The 20,048-nt window shown below is 49.5% G+C and overlaps 1 protein-coding gene across 2 annotated transcripts in view; it reads right to left on the bottom strand.

The window, feature by feature from the left end:
• Positions 1-7,846: 7,846 nt before the first annotated feature.
• GLIS2 (GLIS family zinc finger 2) overlaps positions 7,847-20,048 on the bottom strand; it is a 155,991-nt gene continuing 143,789 nt past the window's right edge. For both annotated transcript variants that reach the window (XM_029576761.1, XM_029576762.1), the window contains one exon: positions 7,847-15,132. In XM_029576761.1, the coding sequence (XP_029432621.1) occupies positions 14,324-15,132 (809 nt within the window). In that variant the 3' untranslated portion in view covers positions 7,847-14,323. The remainder of the gene's footprint in view (positions 15,133-20,048) is intronic.

Below are 20,048 nucleotides of genomic sequence, written 5' to 3'. Positions count from 1 at the left end.
GAAAATTAGTTTCTTACCTGATAATTTTCGTTCCTGTAGTACCATGGATCACTCCAGAGTCCCGCCCGTGGGAGGCATGGAATAAGGGAGAGTCCGCTCCTTAATTGTTATTTGTTTTCAGATCTGCAGACATTTGTTTGACTGCCCTCAAGTGGTTCTACAGGTTCAGTTCCTATGTGTGTCTAGTGAGCCGGTAGACAGAAGCGATCAACTTCTTCCAAACAAACAGGCCCTTGATGCAGCAGGTCTGGGAGAACTGGAAGCAGCAGTGGCCCCGCCACTGCTAGATTGAGAAGGTCCGCCAACCATGGACGTCTCTGCCATTCCAGGGCTACCAAGATTACCTCTGCTGGATGGATCTCTATTCATCTGAGTATTTTGCTGATCAGTGGCCAGGGCAGGAAAACGTACAGCAGAACGTCTGTCAGCCAGGGCATCTACCCCCTCTGCTCCTGTCTCTCTGCAACGACAGTAAAAGCGCGGGACCTTGGCATTCTGAAACGTTGCCATGAGATCCATGCTGGCCTGCCCCATGCATTGCATACGAGTTGAAAGGCTGCGTCTGCCAATTCCCATTCCCTGGGATCTAGACTGTGCCAGCTGAAAAGGTCTTCACATTGTCCATGCCGGCTAAGTGAGATGCTGCTATGCTGACTAAATGCTGTTCCGCCCAGCTGATCAACTGACGAGCTTCTACCGCCACTGGTAGTGTCCTCCTTTGGAGGAGAGGACAGAAGGCATGTAATGCTAACCACACCGCTCTGGTCTCCAGGAGCTGGTAATCCTGATCCATATCCGGTCCCTCACCAGGGGCTTGCTGAGGAGATTCCCCTTCATCTGCACCATCCATATCTGAACTGTCCACTGGACCGGAGATGGCATTTGGCCTTGAGGGCTTCTATGCCACTGTGTGACTTGGTATGCTTGTGGAGTGATGAGGCTCCTGTCCCAGCCTCCAGCGATGCTGGGACCTCACGGGGTACCTTAGTACCCTGGCTCTTTGCTGCTTTCCGTGCTTTGAAGGCTTTATGCAGCAACAAAACAACACTGGAGGAGAATGAGGAAGAAGATTCATCCAAGTCTTTCCCCTGTTCCTCCTTTTGAGGAAGTTTCCTCTCTCCCTATGAACCAGACAGTGGAGCTTCCCACTTTGCCAAATTGGTTGCAGGAAATGCTGCCGGTGAGAGAATTTCATTTGTGGGATGTTTGTCGGATTCTGTTGCGGTATCTTAAGATCATGAACAGTTGTCGTTGCTCGGATCATCTTTGTTCTGTTCAGTGGTGCAAAGAAAGGATGTCAGGCATCTAAAGCCACAATCTCTCGCTGATTAAAGGAGACGGGCAGAAAAAAAACTATCTTTGTAAAGGACTTGCGGCCCCCCCCCGGGTTACGAGTGCATTCCACTAGGGCGCAAGCTGCCTCCTGGGCAGAGTGTCAGTTGGTGTCGTCTCAGGAGATCTGTAGAGCTGCAACATGGTCTATGCTTCACATTTTCACCAGACATTACCGATCTAGATGTTCGGGCGTGGGAGGATGCGACGGTTGGTGGGTGTGTCTTGAGAGTGGGTCTTTCAGGATCCCGCCCAGTGCAGGGTAGCTTGGGTACATCCCACTTGACTGGACTGATCTGGTGTATGAATAGGAAAGGAAAATTTGGTTCTTACCTTCTAATTTTCGTTCCTCGAATACCACCGATCAGTCTAGCGGATGGTCCTCTTCATACCGAAAGACTGTTGTAGCTGTGCTTACAATTTAATGCAGAGCTTTCCACTTGTATATACTTTGAACCGAGTGAACTAGTTGCGTGTCAGTTCCTTTTTTCGGATGTGAAAGCTCCAGTTCAGGGGCCTTCAACCCTGGGTTCTTTGTTGAAGGGAAAGTTTGATTGACATGGATAGTGTTTTTTCCTCTACATTCGCTTGGGTACAGCTCAATACTGAGGACTGCAGGTGGCACTCTGTTTTGTAGCAGTGCCTAAAATGTTTTTCTTTTCTGCCTCCATTTTGTGGTAGAAATGCAAAACCCACTTATCTGGACTGATTTGGAGTATTCCAGGAATGAAAATTAGCAGGTAACAACCAATTTTCTTGTCCAGTATCGTCCCCGTTCCAGGTGCGGTCTGTTTTCAGTTGACGGAACAGTTCTCCCTGCTTCTAGAAGAAACTGCAGTTAGGATGTCCCAATCAACATCCAACAGATTTGAAATCCCCTTAACAGCCTCTCCCCTTTCATACCAATGCTATGAATATCCTCCATTAAATTTCCATCCATTTTCTCTGTATATTTCACCTATACAAATAGATGCTCCATTCTCTCTTTCCAAATTAGGAGGTAAGGAGGTGGCAGTGGGGGTTATATAGTGTAGCCACTCATTTTCTTTCTATCCAGTCCTTCCTGAATAGATTTTAGTGTGGTCTGTATATCCCAGGCATGGTTTTCTGTGTATCATTTCTTTGTGACAGCCACTCCATCCAAGTCAGCCTCTTCCATGTCTGAAGAGCTGGAGCTTTATTTCCCATACTACGAGCATTCATCTATATACCTTTCTAGATGTTGTCCCCGTCTCATTCTACACAAGCTTTTCTTACCTGAGGACTTTCACTTACCATAGGGCTATGTTCGCCTATCCCTGCTGATCCTAGTTTAAAGCCCTCAGTCGGTTTCAATCTGTGATGGAAGATGCTGGACCCCATCTCTGCTCAGCAATCCTCGAAACTTCATCCAATGGTCCGGGCAGTAGAAACGCACGTGTTGGCAACTTCGCCGCAGCCCTTGAGTCCTCTCCAGAATGCCAGCATCCCTGACTTGTGCACCTGTTTGCTTTATCCTCTCCCAGAACTACGGAGTCACTTTTGAAGTGATTAGGATGGTGCCTAGCAGTGTCAGTTGTGCCAGTATGGATGAGCCGCATCACTCGTAGGCAGTAGTCTTGGGGATTTCCAGTAATCTCTCCATAACGTCTTGTTTTCTTATCCAGTACACTTCCCGGCCCACGTCTGGTCAGCAAATGGCTGCCTCTCTGCGCCTCAGAAGGAAGTCACCAACCATTGCCTTCACCTGTGGCTCCTCCTGTGCTTTGGGGCTGCGTGCCGGTTCTTCAGCCCTGGGGAAATGAGTCAGGATCTAGGGGCTGTGGAAATCTGGGACCAGTTTCACCTTCCCTCTGCTTGGACTTTGACACCTCAACAAGCATTTCAGTCATGCTTTCATTCTCCCAGCCGCTTCTTCGTTCTGTCCCGTTTCCTGAGGGCGTCAATCTGCCGCCATCTTTCACACCCAACTGGCTCCTCCCTAAGGATCAGGACATCTGCCTGCACTGCAATACAATTAGTAACAATGGTGACAACTGCAACCCTGACCTGGCTTTGGCTCAAGGGCCAGTTTTACCTAATCCTGCTTTTATTTTTCCTGAAAAAGTTCAGGGATTTTACAATATGATCATTTAGTTAGCAAGGGGCTGCATTTGTCGGACTTTTTTGTAGTGCTGTACTGGCCTCTACTGAGCAGGAGCTTCCATCCTCCCTCCACGCTTGCATTCCCATCCCTATACCCCCCAGGCCTGCTTCCATATTTTATTTAAAATAATTAACTCAATAGGAGCATCGGGCTTTGGTTGTTGTAGTGATGGGAGGGTGAAGCCAGGGGCTTTGGGGCTATTGCTGCCTAGGTAACAGCCCTTGAAGAGGGGTAGAAGAATGAAGTTTTACAAATCAGAAACCCTGCTACCTCTAATTCTGTTTCCTCTTTTCCCTGGACCATGCAATAAATCCATTTTGCTCCCCAGTGAGGTGGCGTCAGATCTTTAAATCCAAAAGTGCCCAGTTTCAGGTTTTGTAATGCCCTGCCCCAAGTACTGGTATGACCCTTTCAACGGCAGGACTGGGTCCTTTTCCACAGCCAAGGAGTTTGGTTAAGAAGGGCTCTTGTCTGCGCAGTAGAAGCTGAGGAGTGCAGGCAAACTCTGGAGAAAGAAATCACGTCAAACACTGGCCTCAGACTTTTCAAGGAACTTTATTTGTGTTTTCATGAACAGCCTCGTACATGGAGAGTGTTCTAACCATTAGCTTATCTCTTTCAGTATTTTTCAGTTTGTTTTTGTTTATTTAAAACTCTAATCTAACAGCAATGGCGCCAAGAGGAGAATGCAAACTACACTAGAAAGGCACTTTAGAAATTGTTAAATACTGAATCCTGGAATGTGAAAAAAAAAACAAAAAACACCCATGAAAGGTAATGTTGCCGCAACCCTTTCAGTCCTAGTCTGTAGGCACCAGGGTACCTGTTCTGCTCATGCTTAACCTTTCAAGGCCCAGGGTGCTGTCCACTGAAAGGGTGCGTCAAGCGTATCGGCCAACAGAAGTTTGTTTCTAGTAAAAATAAAAACCTGATCTTGGGCTGTGAAATCCCTCCCAAGGCCATTCTGTTCCCAGCAGGTCTATAGCTCTAAAGGCAGGGAGGGAGCCACAGCCAAGAACTGAAGTCTTGCTTCCAGTCAAAATGAAGTTAATTAGTACAGTTGTGTTGGGGGTTGCTGCTGCTCTTGCTACCTCTCCTGCCAGGGATTAAACCTTGCCATAGAGCAGGGTAAGGCAGCTCTGTAGGGGCCAGTAGCACAGAGAGGGACAGGGACTAGCAGAGAACAGCACTTCTCAGTCTGTGGGCAGCAGGGGTGGCTGATGCAGTCTGGCAGTACTGAGATGCCACTCGCAGCCGCTGACCTTTTAGAGGCCCACAGGAAATCAGTTGGTAGTCTCTGTCCAGGACCCCATGGCCACATGTGCACAGCATCTTAATTCGATCTTCATTAGCAGCAGTAACATTGCGGCCTGGTTGGCAGGAGTAGCAGAGATTGCATGAAGGTAACAGAGCAATGGGGGGGGGGGGGGGGGGGGGGGGCGAGCTGGCACTGGTTCTGCTCTGCAACTGCTATTACAAAGCAGGGGCGTATTCCACAGCTGGCAGCTTGCTAGCTTCTACCAGCACTAAATTCAAGAGAAAAATAAAATTAATATTAGATGTATGCAACTTAAGTTTGATAATAATGTAATCTAAAAGTGCCCCTGAGCTAAGAAAGGGTTGTCAAAATGTAAGGTTATCCCTTTGTGGATAAGGGACAGTCATGAGCACCAATCTAAGAGGAAAGTTAGCCTACACAAAGGAAACTCCATCCCATGCTATGGAGAGGCTGTCATGGTACAAATAAGTGGCAGTGCAGATGACCCTCGCATCCAGTTTAAACAGTGAAGTATAAGTGCTGCGGAGTACAGATTCCCCCTTCCCAGCCTGGAAAGGTGGCCAATCCGGTTAAGCACCTCGGGTCATATTCCCCCCCCCCCCTTACCCTATGCACTGAAATCTGCAGAGACAGACAGCAAACGTGTAGCTTATTCCCACCTGTAGTGCAGACTCTGCCCAGCCTTGAACTCTAGCACAAACAGTTGATGGTACACTATATGGTGCAGCTCTGGTGGCTGAGTTGCCAGGAACAGGCACCAGATCCATCAACTGGCCTCTTAGTATAACCAAATCTGTGTTCTGTATTCATGTGTGTATAGTTGTTTGTAGAAATAGATGCCAATAATCTCACAAACTCAGCCAGTGCTTTCTTAGAGGGCAATACTACTGGGCTGAATATATAACGGGTAAAAGGGTTATCAGTGATGCATTAAACCACACCCCCAAGGATAAATTCTGTATCCAAGCAAATAATATCACAGCTTTCTTGCGTGCTGGATCTGCTACATCCATGATTATACACTTACTGATGTCTCAGCCGTTCCACATTCCGAGACATTTCATGCAGCGACTCGGGCTGCACTGAGAGCACATTTTTCACTTGGGTTGGCTAAAATCATTCAGGAATAATTCAAGCAGAAGACCTGGCAAAAGTGTCACATTTGCTATGAGAGCCAGTTAAATTCCTCAATACACAGGAAAGGGGGTCTCACATATTTGACGGTTGAGTTCCTGGGGGCAGAGAAACCGGTTATGCACATACATTTGATTTTTAGGAAGCTGCATATAATTGTACACGCACACGTTTACACCTGGTCCCAAGCAGGCATCAGTGTTCCACCTACACCCACTCATTCAAAGCAGACGTTCCGGTGGAAGTCTGCTTTGAAAATTTGGCTGTTACTTTCTACACGCAGACCAGCCCTATAATGGGCTTTTATCCTCAAAAGCAATAACTGGAAATCAAATCTGATGAGCAGGAATGCATTAAGAACACAAGAAATTGCCAGTGTCCTGTTTTCAACAGTGGCCAATTCAGGCGCCAAGTACCCAAACACTAAGTAGACCTCATGCTACTGATGCCAGTAATAGCAGTGGCTATTCCCTAGGTCAACCTGATTAATAGCAGTTAATGGACTTCTTCTCCAAGAACCTATCCAAACCTTTTTTAAACCCAGCTACACTAACTGCACTAACCACGTCCTCTGGCAACAAATGCCAGAGCTTAATTGTGCATGGAGGGAAAACAGAAGTTAGCTACTTGCTAACTTAATGGAGTGCACCCTAGTCCTATTATCCGAAAGAGTAACTGATTCACATTTAACCATGCTAGACCTCTCATGATTTTAAAGACCTCTATCATATCCCTCAGCCGTCTTCTCCACGCAGAACAGCCCTAACCTCTTTAACCTTGCCTCATAGGGGAGCCAACTGAATAAATGCAATACCATCAAAGTTTGCGTAGTGCACAACTGCTGGCTGCATTATACCCTCGGAAAGTCGCAGTGAATCTGATTTTATCATACCATTCCCAGTGTCTCTTATTGTGAATTCTCTGAAAGGTCATGGTGACTTTTTGTCAGCGCACGCCGTAGTGTGTTCGACCAACTATTTGTAACCTAATGGAATTCCAGATGGCGTATAGGATGAAGGAAGCATGCTCCTGTTTGATGAATTAAAGACGTGCATGTAACAAAATCTGATTCTTCATGCAATTAGTGGTATTTCACCCTGCACGAAACAGTCACAATGAGCAAATGCTGCAGCTGATCAAAAAGTCCCGGCAGAAGGTCCTTGATGGGGACAGGAAATAAGGTACACTAGAGACAAGGTCAAGTAGAAATGCTTGTGAATCAGTCTGAAGATTTGTTTTGATTACTTACACAGAGACTTGGCTTGAGCTCTTAAAGAGCAGCGAGTGCTATTTCGAAGGTGCAGTCATCTAAGGCACCAGGAAAGTTCACAAAAGATGAGCCAGTATTCATGCAAAAAATACATCTTTGGACCAAAGTGAATATCAGCAAGGCTATCAGTACTGTGCAGTCACATTGATATACTCTACAGCCCTGTGCCAGAGATATTACTAGTACAATCTATGCTTTCTTTCTCTGAACAGATTCACCAGACCTACTCGATACCATACTACAGCACTGGATGGCAATCTGTCACCACAACTGTTCTATCATCACTAGTGACCTTGGTCACAGGATACCCACCTAAATGTATCCTGATTCCTCAGTGTGGTCAAGGTTGAGCCTGATGAATGATGCCATCACTTGGGGCTATATTCAGCTTAGCTGTAGTTGCTATGTGGCAGCTCAGTCTATTCTTGCAGGTAGCACCGTTCTGTGTACTAATCTTCAGGGGATGATCTCCAACTGTGGGTCTGTGCTAGCAACATGTACAGGCCTGAGCTCCTGTCTAACCCTGTTATCAAACCACCTGCTTCTCCTTTTAGGCAATGACATGACACATATGCCATTCTGCTTTTAGTGATATGATCTCAATCAATTAAAAACATTTTAAAAACCCTCATCTATACATGTCCTGTTCTTTTTCCCTTTCTTACTTGCCAACAAACACCTTTCCTCGGTTCCTTTCTTGAGATGACGTATACCCATCCTACAGCCTGTATTCCCATCCTGTACACAGTTATAGAATGAAACTGACTTTAGAAACAAACTCCTAGTTTCTGTGCAGCTTTATCCTAGTGAAAGCTACTTTGCAACTGCAGCTTTACAAGGCTTATAAAGCAGAACTAATAAAAGATATTGCAAACACTGAATTAGTGCTTTCTGCCTATAAAATAAAGCAGTTCAGACCTGTCAGTCACTTACATTTGCAGGACTTCGTCACCCATCAAAAAGTTTAGGTATAAATAGCAGGAAGGAAACAGGACAGCTCCTGAGAGCAGGAAGGATGTATCCCAGGAAAAGGACTGGCTCTGCTTAGAGCTGCACGAAGGGAGGGTGTGTCCAAATGAAAATGTTTTTTGTTTTTTTTTCATTTAAAAGTGCATAACTAAAGTGTAAGATTTGTTATAAGCTCCTAAGGTACTTAATAATGCTGGTGTGTTTTGGGATGTGAAACATAAATCTCCTTGGAGAGCAAGACCTGCTGAGAGCCCCACACATGGTATAACCCCTCTGACCTTCTAACACTGCTTGCTCTCGTGTGCTCTCCAGAGCCGATGGCTGCACGAAGCCTTCACACACAAAAATTGTCTCCATGCCAGCGATGGGTGTGGTTTCCAAGTAGGACAACTTGCCCGGCCGATCTCAAGCTTCTTCCTTGCCACCAGATGCACAAAAATACGACATCAGATAATGACTGCATGATAAATCTTATCTGCCCAAATGCCTTTCCTCCTGCAGTACCACAGAGTGGACTCAATCTCTGGCTTTTCCCTTGCTTTCCTGAGCCTGTTTCTCAGCTACAGCCAGACGTTATTTTCCGAAGGGCTGAAAAACCCACTGGCACGTCAGATGCACATACTATTTGCGTACTTTCCTAGGGATCACGACTGTGTTCTTCCTCTTGAAAATCAGCCACAAAGTGAACACTTTAAGGGACTGCACAGCCTCTTCATTTTAACTCAGAACCGCACGTTGTTCTTTGTTTGTATGACATGTCTAGGCTGTAAGTTCCAAGGAGCAGAAACTGTCCGTTACATCACGCTGTACAGCGCTGGCATGTGCTATACAAATGATAATTAATACCTTGCATCTATTTGTATGGGTGGCCAAGTGGGGCAAAAACAGCCCATGTGCAGCTGAACATCACCTGTATGCACACCAGTTTACTCCCACACCCTCATACCTCCGCAAGCTTTTTAATGCGGCTAAAGCAATGTGCGCTATGGAAGCCCTGCCCACGTGTAGCCTCACTTCAGAAAGGACGTTTTCAGACAGGTCATTTTACTTTAGTCAATGCCTTTAGAAATTTTGCTCTTCGTGCAGATTTAGCCAGCACCAAATCAGTAAGGGATTTCCGATTAGGTCCAGAGCTCACTCAACTGAAAACACATTGCATTATCACCTTCTAAGAAGTTGCATCATTATCAGACGTCTGTTTCCTGTAGCTTTGGGATGGGCTGGCGCTTCCAATAATAGAGGGAAAATGCCATCCCCTGGGTCAGGTTTATGACCTCTGGGGCAGTGTTTCTACCTGCCAAGGACTTTGGGAGATACAAATCTATTGGTCACTATGGCTGCTCTGACCCGCGGGGGTCACAATTTTGCCAGTTCGCTTTATAAACACAAAGCAGGAGGCATGTAATATCAACACCACCCTCTGGCGCAGAGCCGTTGCCACTGAAGGGTAAGACAATGCAACTCTATCTGCAAATGCCGGACTGTAAAGTACGGCATCTGCACTACAAAGGCAATGTTATCTGCACACAGTAACACGTGGCCTATCTTATGTCCACACGCAGTCATGGACTCGCAGGTACAGTCACACACAAACAAGCAACAATGTGTTCCCAGGTACAGCGCATACAAACTCAAAGCACGGGGCTGGGGCTGGGCCTAGGCTTCCCACTCAGAAATGGCCACCGAGTTGTTACTTATTGGTAGGAGAAAACTAAGTACCAATCTAATAAAGTACGGGACGAAGGCGCCCCAGTGTCTTGGGTGGGAATGGCAGCCTCTCTTCCCACTGAAGCACCAGTCCAAAGTTAGCAACTAAAATAAAAGCAATTAGTTAAAATGAAGACACCCCCCCCCCCCCCCCCGGCTTTACATAATAAATCTGAAATGAGAAACCGTTAAAGTTCAGTGTTACTATTTTGCTTTGGATGAGCCTCCCATGGGGTTGCCAGAGACTGCTGCACAGTGGATGGAGAGGCACATCCTGTGCTTGCAGTGACACCTGGTGGTCAGCTAAAGAACAGCACTGAATCTGGTTCTGATGAGCAGCATCTTTGCTCAAGCCTCACCACCAGGAAGCTGCCCAGGTACGTTAACTGACATAAGGGAGGGGATGTGGGGAAAAGCAAAGAAAATACTGGGCTTTGTGTGATGGCTCCCTGCTAAGAGATGGAAAGAGACAAGAAGTCATGCATGATGGCTCCTTGATGTGAGCTAGATGGGAGAGAACCAGGAAAGAGGCAGTTTGGGATCCCTCACAAGAGTCGGGCAGGAAGGATATGGCGCCAATGTAAAAGTTTGCTATCAGGCTGCAGAATGCTGTCAAAGCAAGTAAAATTAAAAAGGGAAGGGAGTGAAGTCTCTTCTCAGCGCTTCGGTCTTGTGGACGGCTCCCTGTAGCCCTGCGACAGGCACCAGCCCCCCACCCAACTCAGTACCTTCATCTCTGAGCATCTCTGCCAGCAGCATAGTGTGACACAAACAGAAGTATATACACCGCTGTACATAATCCCTAAAGATCAAGTGAGGAAAAAACAAAGGGAGATGGAGCAAATAACCCCCTTCCCCGCCCCGGGAAGGCATTTCCAGGCATTACCTACCCTATCCAGAGGGCAAAGCTGCTGTCCAGCTCAAACCTCGTCACATCCAGTTTTGACCTGGCACAGCCTGGGCAATGAGACTGCAGGTGTGAGATGGGGGCACCAACGCATCCCCCCCCAGCCAGTCAGAATGCCTGTGCCAAAAAAACCAAGCCTGCTCAGATGAACCATTGTCACTAAAGCACAGGGTTCTGGGATGCAGACAGACAGTAAAAAAAAAAAAAGTCAGACTGTTGTCATTCAAATTTTGGAGGCCAAGAAAATGACCTTGTCCTCTCCACATTCTGCCCAATGCTTGGTATACACAATAAAGTACTAATACAGCTTTAAAGTAATAGCAGGATTTTTCTCATAAACATATAACATGAGAGGTCGGTGAGCAGCATACTGTGGTGTGTACGCTTTGTCATGTCCTAAGAGCCAGGGAGGGGCAGCTTTCTCCGTGGCATTGTCTGTGTGTGTGTCTCTCTCTCTCGGCCCAGCATGGCAGGGAGAGGGGTCTGAACTACTTAGAAACAGGGCAGAGTCATTTTAATCCAGGTCCCTGCTGCTTTCTCTTCAGTGAAGATCGTTCTGCGTGCCCTGGGGCTGGCTATCTCCACACCATGTCCCTGGTTGTCTTCCTTGCTGGCACAGTTCCATCGCTTGATGCCCCTATGTCTGGAATGCATATGGTGAGGTGGGGGTGGGAGGGGGGCACAGGTGTAGCATTTTGTTTTATTTTATTGAGATTTATATTCCACACTTAAACTGAAGAAGACGTAGAAACTCCTTCCATGTTTCATAATCCAATGTTTTGCACCCTCATGGCTGCTCAGTGTTCTACAATGGGAGGGAGAGGAGGAGTGGAGACTGCTGTGTGTGTGATTGCGACTGGAGGGGTTGAGGAGGGACAGAGAGTGACACTTTACTAGCTGAGAGTATTATCCAAAGCTCAGCATCCCGAGTGCCTGCTGATGGGCTTCATGGCTGCCTCGTTCAGCTTTGAAACGGGGCTGCCTACTGCTGCACTACTAGCTGTAGCAGAACCATGCAGAGGTGTGGCTGCACTAATTGCTCTTCTCCTGTGCAGCTCACTTTGGGATTTGTTGGCTCCCAGCCCCAGAGCATGCTGGAAGTCCTGGCTGTTCTTGACAGTGGGGCAGGAGGGTCAGTCCCAGAATACTGCAGGTGGGATCGGGGAAAGTGCACGATTAGAGCTAGAACAAGCGAAATGCAGAAATGGCAGTAATAAGCTGTGGCTCCAAGCCTGCTGGGAGCCTTCCAGCTGCCCAAGGTCAAATCACTGTCGCACGAGCCCTTCTCAGTTCCTCCCAGTGTTCGCATTTCCCTTCGCTGAGCATCGGTATTGCGAAAGCACTAGCTACCTTGCCATGCTCAGGGTCCCTCTTAGCTTAAACATAGTTGGTAACGGGGCAGTTCTAAGGGTCTCAACAGCATCAATCTGGCCTATGGTTCCATGCCAACTGGACCAGGGGATCTCCCATCAAACGTTTTTGGTGCCTTCGGAATGCAGCAACTCTTGCTGGTGGCAGCTTTTGCAGTTTTTCCTAACACTTCCCCTGCACCTCCTATCATCCCTCTCTCGCAATGCATTCACCCTTTCTCCAACCCCTTCCAATACACTACCTCCTTTGGCTAACAGTTGAAAGAAATGCGCTTTCCTTCTGCCTGCTGCTACCAGCGCTGTTCAAAGCTACGTGCTGGACAGCAGCCGGCAGGAGGAACAAATGTTGCTCTCCTCCTAATGGCTGAGGTTGATTGGGGGTGGGGGAAGAATAAACAGGTAGAGGATTGTTAGTGTTTGTGTGTGTTGAGGATGGGACGGGAGGGGACAACGAATGGGAGAAGGGACAGGGGCTGGGAGAGTGCCCTTCTGCTTTGCTCCTTTCTCCTCCCCATCAGGGACTGGCCCTCCACTGCAGCCCAGCTCTCTGCCTGTCCACTCCTTGCACAATCGTTTTTTTTTTCTGTGGCTCCACACGCGGAGCCGTAGAATCAGTAGTGGGAGGGCAGAGACGGCTCCCAACGGGGAAAAGTCATGCAGGGAGCTGGCGGTCGCTTTTGTAGCTACAAGCAGAGGTGTTGGTGGCTGCATCGGAGAAGCGCTGGACTAGTTCGAGTGAACTAGTCCCGATTTTCTCCTTTAAATGGACTGCTGTTCTTTAAAAGACCTCAACAATACAAGGGGGTATAACTAGGACCAGGTCACTCTGTCCAGTGAACATGGAGTATCTGGTACCCTTCTCTTTCCCTGATGACCCTGGAGCCCCTCTCTCATTGTACAGCACCTGAAATCGATCCATATTTTAATTTTTGCCTCTTTTAACCCATTCTGCTCCCCCAGATGCTTATTAACCTGCATGCTATTCCTTTTTTCAGTTTCCTGATGTCTTTCTCAGGTGCTGAAGGTCGTTGTTCATGAGACTGTAATGTCATTGCAGAGACCTCACTGTGGGCTCCAGAGACAGGCATCACCCATACTATCTTTCAGGGATGGTGGGGAAAAACTGCATTGTGTGCCACTGGCACAGGGAAGGAGCAGCATGGAAGCATGGGCATGAGACTCGCTGCAGCCAAACCCTTCCCCCTTGCTCGCTGAAGCACCAGTTCACACAGGCTAACACAAGACAGGGCACCACGCTGTTCCCTAGGGTACATACCCACAGGGGGAGAAAATACTTTTCCCTGGAATTCTGGAGCCTTGCATCTGCCTGCCCGCTAATCCCCTACCTGGCCTGTCAGGAAATTCTCATGGGAAGAAGCAGCGCAGAACACCATCAACAAGGCACTTCAGAAGTCAGGGCTCAATTCTGGAGCATGCGAGCCTCACGATCCAAAAGGGTGGGGACCCAAGGGGGCATTTCCCCAGGGAGAGGTGCAGAGTTTGGACTGCCATCCCAGTTTTGCTTGAGGCTGCTGGAGTTACAAAATCCAAGCATGAAGCCAAACCTACAAAAATGCCTCTCAAGGAAATACTCAGATTCAAATGATGGTGTAAAATAACTTCATTATAGTGCTAGACCACCCCAGCTCACAGGAAAGGAGCCAATTTTTCTGAGCACTGCTAACCTGAACCTCTTTAATGCCAGTTAAACCACTTAAGCATGGTCTCCTTAAGAAAAGTAGGTTGGACTTCAATGTGACCCTGACACTTAGGCACGCTCCTTGACAAGAGAGCATACACGACAATGAGGGCAGTGGTTGTGGGGCGTAAATGTGTGGGGGGAGGGTAGCGGGAGTGTGGAGAAGAGGGAATATGGAGAGGAGGAGGTGGTATGTGAAAAGGTCATATTTCCTTACACAGTCCAAGCTAACATAGGATGAGGATGAGATGTCATGCAGGTGGCCTGCTTCGTCGGTTTTATCTCCAGTCACGAATAACATGTTACTATTGTTGATTGTATTAAAATTATTGCTGTCTCAGAAGAGTTATTCCATCTTCTTTCGTAAATGTAAACGAACAACTTAAGAAAAATACAAGAAGAAAAGTGGTGAAATATTAGCTGTGAATGTTCCCGCCAGTCTAGTCCCTATTTTTGCCCATCGCTGTCCATCTTCTTCTATCCTCAGCAACACCACAACCTAGTAAAGTTCTGTGCCAGCTTTTCTGACATTCAGTTCACCACAGCTGGTTTCAGTAACACTGATCCTGGGGGGATCACCACCCAGCCAGGTGGCAAAGACTCAGGGCTGGACATGGGGTTTATGCCAGTGGAGAGGTCCAATACAGTGCCAGGCAGTAGAGAGAAGCCGTCGGAGGTAGGCCTCAGCCGAGCCACCTCAGTCCTTTCACAAGAGTCTTTGGGCTCTTCCAGCCCCTGACCTTTGCTGGCTCTGGCTTCTGCCACCAGGCATCTTTCAGCATCGGGCTTCACACCACCACAGGACCCTGTAAGCAGGGAGACGATGGGAAGGCCCAGGCCACCAGCCGCAAACGCAGAGAGTAGGTGGCTCTTGGCTAGGTTCAGAGGCGTGCCGTTGAGGGAGAGCATGGGACTGTGAAGCCCGGCTAGGCCTGTAGAGCCACCACTGCCACAGGTTAAAGTGCTGAGGTCAAGAGGTGCGGGAGCGATGGGGATGGGCAGGGAGGCACCCAGGCCTGGCAGCCCATGATTTCCAAAGATGGCAGCTGGGTTGGGGATGATGATTGGCGCACCGTTGACATAAGGCACTTCAGAAGTCAGGGGGCTCTTGGAGGGCTGGTGAATCTTCAGCATCTCCTGCTGTTCGTGGGACACAAAGTGACCGTGGGCCTTGATGTGTTTCCGAAGAGAGCTGGGGTCCGTGTAGCGCTTGTGGCAACCAGGCATCTTGCAGTAGTAGGGCTTGTCTACGTAGTGTGTGCGTGTGTGCTTGAAGCGGTCACTGGAGTTAGAGTAGCGTTTGTTGCAGCCCTCATATGGACAGATGTATGGCTTCTCGCCTACAGGAGAAAGACATGGAGCAGCATCAGTCACCTGTGGGCCACAAGAGGGGCACCCAGCTCTGTATGAACCACTCACTGGTTGCTCTGGGAAGACGGTGAACTGAAAATTGGTTCTTACCTGCTAATTTTCGTTCCTGTAATACCACAGATCAGTCCAGAAAAGTGGGTTGGGTATCCCTACCAGCAGGTGGAGTCAGAGAACAATTAGAACTTTGGGCACTGCTACATAACGAGAGTGCCACCTGCAATCACTCAGTATTGACCTGTATCCAAGCCCACACTAACAGAACTAACTAGTGGCCGAGGTTGAAACCCAAACAAAAAAACGACAACCTGCAGCCTCAACAAACAGACTCAGAAACTGCTCCATCTTGTAACTCTGTCAACACGGAGCTCCGTAATTAAAAAAACCAGCAAATCGTAAGGCAATGCAGTCTTTCGGTATCTGAAGAAAGGGGTGGGCCTCTGGACTGATCTGTGGTATTACAGGAACGAAAATTAGCAGGTAAGAACCAATTTTCATTTCCTGAACATACCCAGATCAGTCCAGAAAAGTGGGATGTACCCAAGCCACTCTACATTGGGCGGGAACCCGAAAGACCCGCACGCAGTACACTCTCATCAAAGGACGATTCATCATCATCTTTAACGTCCAAGCGATAATGTTTAGTGAAAGTGTGTAAAGAAGACCACACTGCCGCCCTACAAATCTCCTGAGGCGACAGGAGTCGACACTCCACCCAAGAGGTCGCTTGTGCCCTGGTTGAGTGTGCGCTGAGACCCAACAGCGCTTGACACCCTCGGGAAATGTAGGCGGAGCCGATGGTTTTCTTAATCCAACGAGAGATGGTCGCCTTAGACGCCTTGTCACCCTGTTTGTGCCCCCCAAACAGGAGAAACAAGTGATCCGAATGTCAGAAATTATTAGTAACCTCCAGGTAGTGCAGCAAAATACGCCGGACATCCAGTAGATGAAGGTCCCTGCCCTGAGAGGAATCCTGAGCCCAGTGCGGAAAACCGGGAAGATCCACCACCTGATTGACATGGAAGGCCGAAACCACTTTGGGAAGGAACGAGGGAACCGTGCGCAGGGAAATTCTATTGTCATAAATCCGAAGAAAGGGATCGCAGCCCGACAATGCCTGCAATTCAGAAATCTGGCAGGCCGAGCAAATAGCCACCAAAAACAGTTTTTAAAGTCAGATCCCTCAACGAAGCCCTGTGCAGAGGCTCAAAGGGGGCTTCGCACAGCGCCCGGAGAACTAGATTCAAACTCCAATCGGGACATAAAGGCCGGACGCAGATGTTTAACCCCTTTGAGAAAGCGAGCAATATCTGGATGGACAGCTAGAGACACACCATTCAAACGACCCTGCAAGGCGCCCAATGCTGCCACCTGAACCCGAAGGGTATTAAACGCTAACCCCCAGCGAGTCCTTGCTGCAAAAATTCAAGCACCCGGATGACGTCCACCGTCAACGGATTGCAGGAGCATTGGAGACACCATGCCTCAAACAGTTTCCAAATGCGAACATAAGCCATAGACATGGCTGGATGGCGAGCCTGTAGCAGCGTGGAAATAACCTGCTCGGAATACTCCTTCAAGCATAAACGTCACCTGTCAAAAGCCAGGCCGCGAGAGAGAAATGATTCACCCAATCCGAAAATATGGGCCCCTGACGGAGAAGATGCGGTAGATGAGCGAGTTGCAACGGACCCTCTAGGGCCAGGCAAATCAGATCCGCAAACCACGGGCGACGCGGCCACTCCGGCACCACCAGAACCACCTTGCCGGGATGGAGTTCGATGTGACGAAGAAGTCGACCAATGAGGGGCCTCGGAGGAAAGGCGCACAGAAGAATTCCCGTGGGCCAGGAACACACCAGCGCGTTGAGACACACCGAGCCCTGCTCTTGCCGACGGCTGAAAAATCTGTCTGACTTCGCGGTCGCCCTCGTTTCCATCAGATCCAACTGCGGCACAGCCCACCGGGCGCAAATGAGGTTCCACGCGTCGCAAGACAGTTCCCATTCCCCGGGATCGAGCTGTTGTCTGCTGAGAAAAATCGGCCTGCACATTCTCCACTCCTGCGATGTGAGAAGCTGCAATTCCCTGGAGATGGTGCTCTGCCCGGGCGAACAGGAGGCGTGCTTGAGTGCAACCGCGGGATTTCTTGTGCCCCCTTGGTGGTTGATGTAAGCTACTATCGTCGCATTGTTGGAGAACACGTGAACCATGCTGTTCCGTATCCAGGGGCCTGTAAGGCCAGCCGTACGGCTCTAGTCTCGAGCTGATTGATGGACCAGGACCCCTCCATCAGAGACCAGAGCCCTTGGGCGGTTCTTTCTGCACACACTGCTCCCCAGCTGGACAGACTGGCATCGGTGGAGATTATTATCCAATCCGGAGGATCCAAGTCCACTCCCCGTTCCAGACTGTTGCACGACAGCCACCACGAGAGAATGAGTCTGGACTCAGGAAGTAGCGGCATTGGGAGATGGACCTGTTCCAACACCGGACTCCAGCGTGACAAGAGCGCACGTTGTAATGGTCGCAAGTGAGCAAACACCCAGGGCACCAAATCCAAGGTGGAAGCCATGGAGCTCAGGACTTGCAGATGATGCCACACTGTGGGCTGCTCACGCCGCAGGAGAGCGTGAATCTGTTCTTGCAACTTCCGCAGACGATCCTCCGCCAGAAACACCTTGCCTTCTAATGTATCGAATCGCGCTCCCAAGTAAATCAGCTTCTGGGTGGGTTCCAAATGACTTTTCTGCACATTGATGACCCACCCGTGACTGTAAGGTGACCATCACCGTGTGGACGGACCGTATGCAATCCTCCTGAGACTTGGCGCGAATCAACCAGTCGTCCAGGTAAGGATGGACCAGAATACCCTCCTTGCGAAGGAAAGCCGCTACCATCACCATAACCTTGGTGAAAGTCCGAGGAGCTGTGGTGAGGCCAAATGGAAGGGCTCGAAACTGGAAGTGCTGACCCAAGACCTGAAAGCACAGGAACCGCTGATGATTCATCCGAATCAGAATATGAAGATGCACCTCCGTGAGATCCAGGGACGCTAGAAACTCTCCCCTTCGAACCGCCGCCATCACAGTCCGTAGGGTTTCCATACGAAAATGAGGGACCCTGAGACAACGGTTGAGTTTCTGCAGATAGAGGATGGGACGAAAAGTGCCCTCCTTTTTTTGGACCAAGAAGTAAATTGAGTACCGTCCCCGTCCCTGCTGCGCTTCCGGCACCAGGACAATGGCTCTGAGGTCAAGCAGCCGCTGTAGGGTATCCTGTACCGCCTTGCATTTGGCGCGAGAGAGAGCACACGGGACTCCACGAACACTTCCCGGGCTGGACACGCAAACTCCAGGGCGTAACCGTCCCTGATCACCTCCAAGACCCAGCGATCCGAGGCTATTCTTGCCCATTCCACGTAAAAGCCGGATAATCTGCCTCAGACAGCTTCAACAACAGAATGGGTGCTCGTGGCTTCATTGGGCGGGTTTACTGCTACCCGCCCCAAAGTGTCCAGAATCCCTCCCGGAGCGGCGGCCACCGTGAAAGGACTGTTGGCAACCCGGTGTCGACTTAGGACCCACCGGAGCGGAATATCTGCCAGATTGAAAACGGCGAGAGTCCCGAAAACGAGCCCGAGGGGGAAAACCTTTCTTGGTTGCTCTTCTATGCTCTGGCAACCTATGGCCCTTGGACTCCCCGAGGAGCTTGACCAAGTGATCCAACTCCTCCTCAAAGAGAAGCTTGCCCTTGAAGGGAAGGTTACAAAGTTGGGATTTTGAGGAGAGGTCCGCTGCCCAATTCCATAACCAGAGAAGGCGACGAGCTGCCACTACGGACACCATGGACCGAGCAGAGGTCCGAATGAGGTCGTATAGCGCATCTGCTCCATACGGAATTCCGGCTTCCAAACGAGCCAGCTGCAACGCTCCAATGTCGGCATCCGCCGCATTAGTACTCGCCTCTTGGACCCAGCACAGGCACGCTAGTTGCATAAGACTAGCGCAGACTGGCGCTCGAAGGCTCAAAGCGGCCACTTCAAAAACCCGCTTCAACTGAATCTCCAGCTTTTGGTCCTGCATGTCCTTTAAGGCGGAAGATCCCGCCACGGGTATTGTGGTCTTCTCTTTGTGACCGCCGAGACGGCCGCGTCCACTTTCGGAACCTTCAGCAGGTCCAGCACCTCTGACGACAGCGGGTAGAGCTTTCCTATCGCCCTACCCACCTTTAAGCCCGCATCTGGAGTATCCCACTCGCGGGTCACCAGCTTTCAGACTTTCTTAGGCAGTGGAAAAGCTGTTGATGGTCCCCGAATACCATCCAGAACCAGATTAACCCCTTCATTATTGGAATCCTCTTGAGTAACCTTAAGACCGAGGACATCCAGTACCTGGGGAATAAGCGGACGAAGATCATCTCGCTTAAACAGGCGGACAACAGTAGTATCATCACCCTCCACCGGAGGGAGGTCATCCCCATCAGGATCATCCGTATCCGTGTCCACTGGATCAGGATTCTGGTCCGGATCCGCACCCCGTAGCTGCGCAGATCCGACCCCCAGACTCTGAACCGGCGCTGCCCCTTTCCCAAAGCCTGGGTCATGGGGATCCCCGCGACCATCCTCCCCAGGACGAGAGCGGACCACCGAGTGCTGCTGGGTGGCTGCAGGATGTCCCTGCTTCAGAGGGAGCTCAGCGGGATCCCCAGCGCGCCCGGGTCTCTTTAAGGAAGTCTGTCTCCATGCCAAAAAGGCCTGATGCATCAACAAGATAAACTCTGGGGAAAAATCTCCCACGTCTACCTCCCCATGTGGGGGGTCCTGCGGGGCCGATTCCCCAGTCCCCAACATCAATCTACTGCCATGGGGACCAAAGCGGGAGAGGGGA

The sequence above is a fragment of the Rhinatrema bivittatum genome, chromosome 14, assembly GCF_901001135.1.
Source record: "Rhinatrema bivittatum chromosome 14, aRhiBiv1.1, whole genome shotgun sequence".
In the NCBI taxonomy this organism is placed as follows: domain Eukaryota; kingdom Metazoa; phylum Chordata; class Amphibia; order Gymnophiona; family Rhinatrematidae; genus Rhinatrema; species Rhinatrema bivittatum.
Note: the sequence above shows the minus strand (reverse complement) of the source record. Positions and strands in the feature narration are given on the sequence as shown.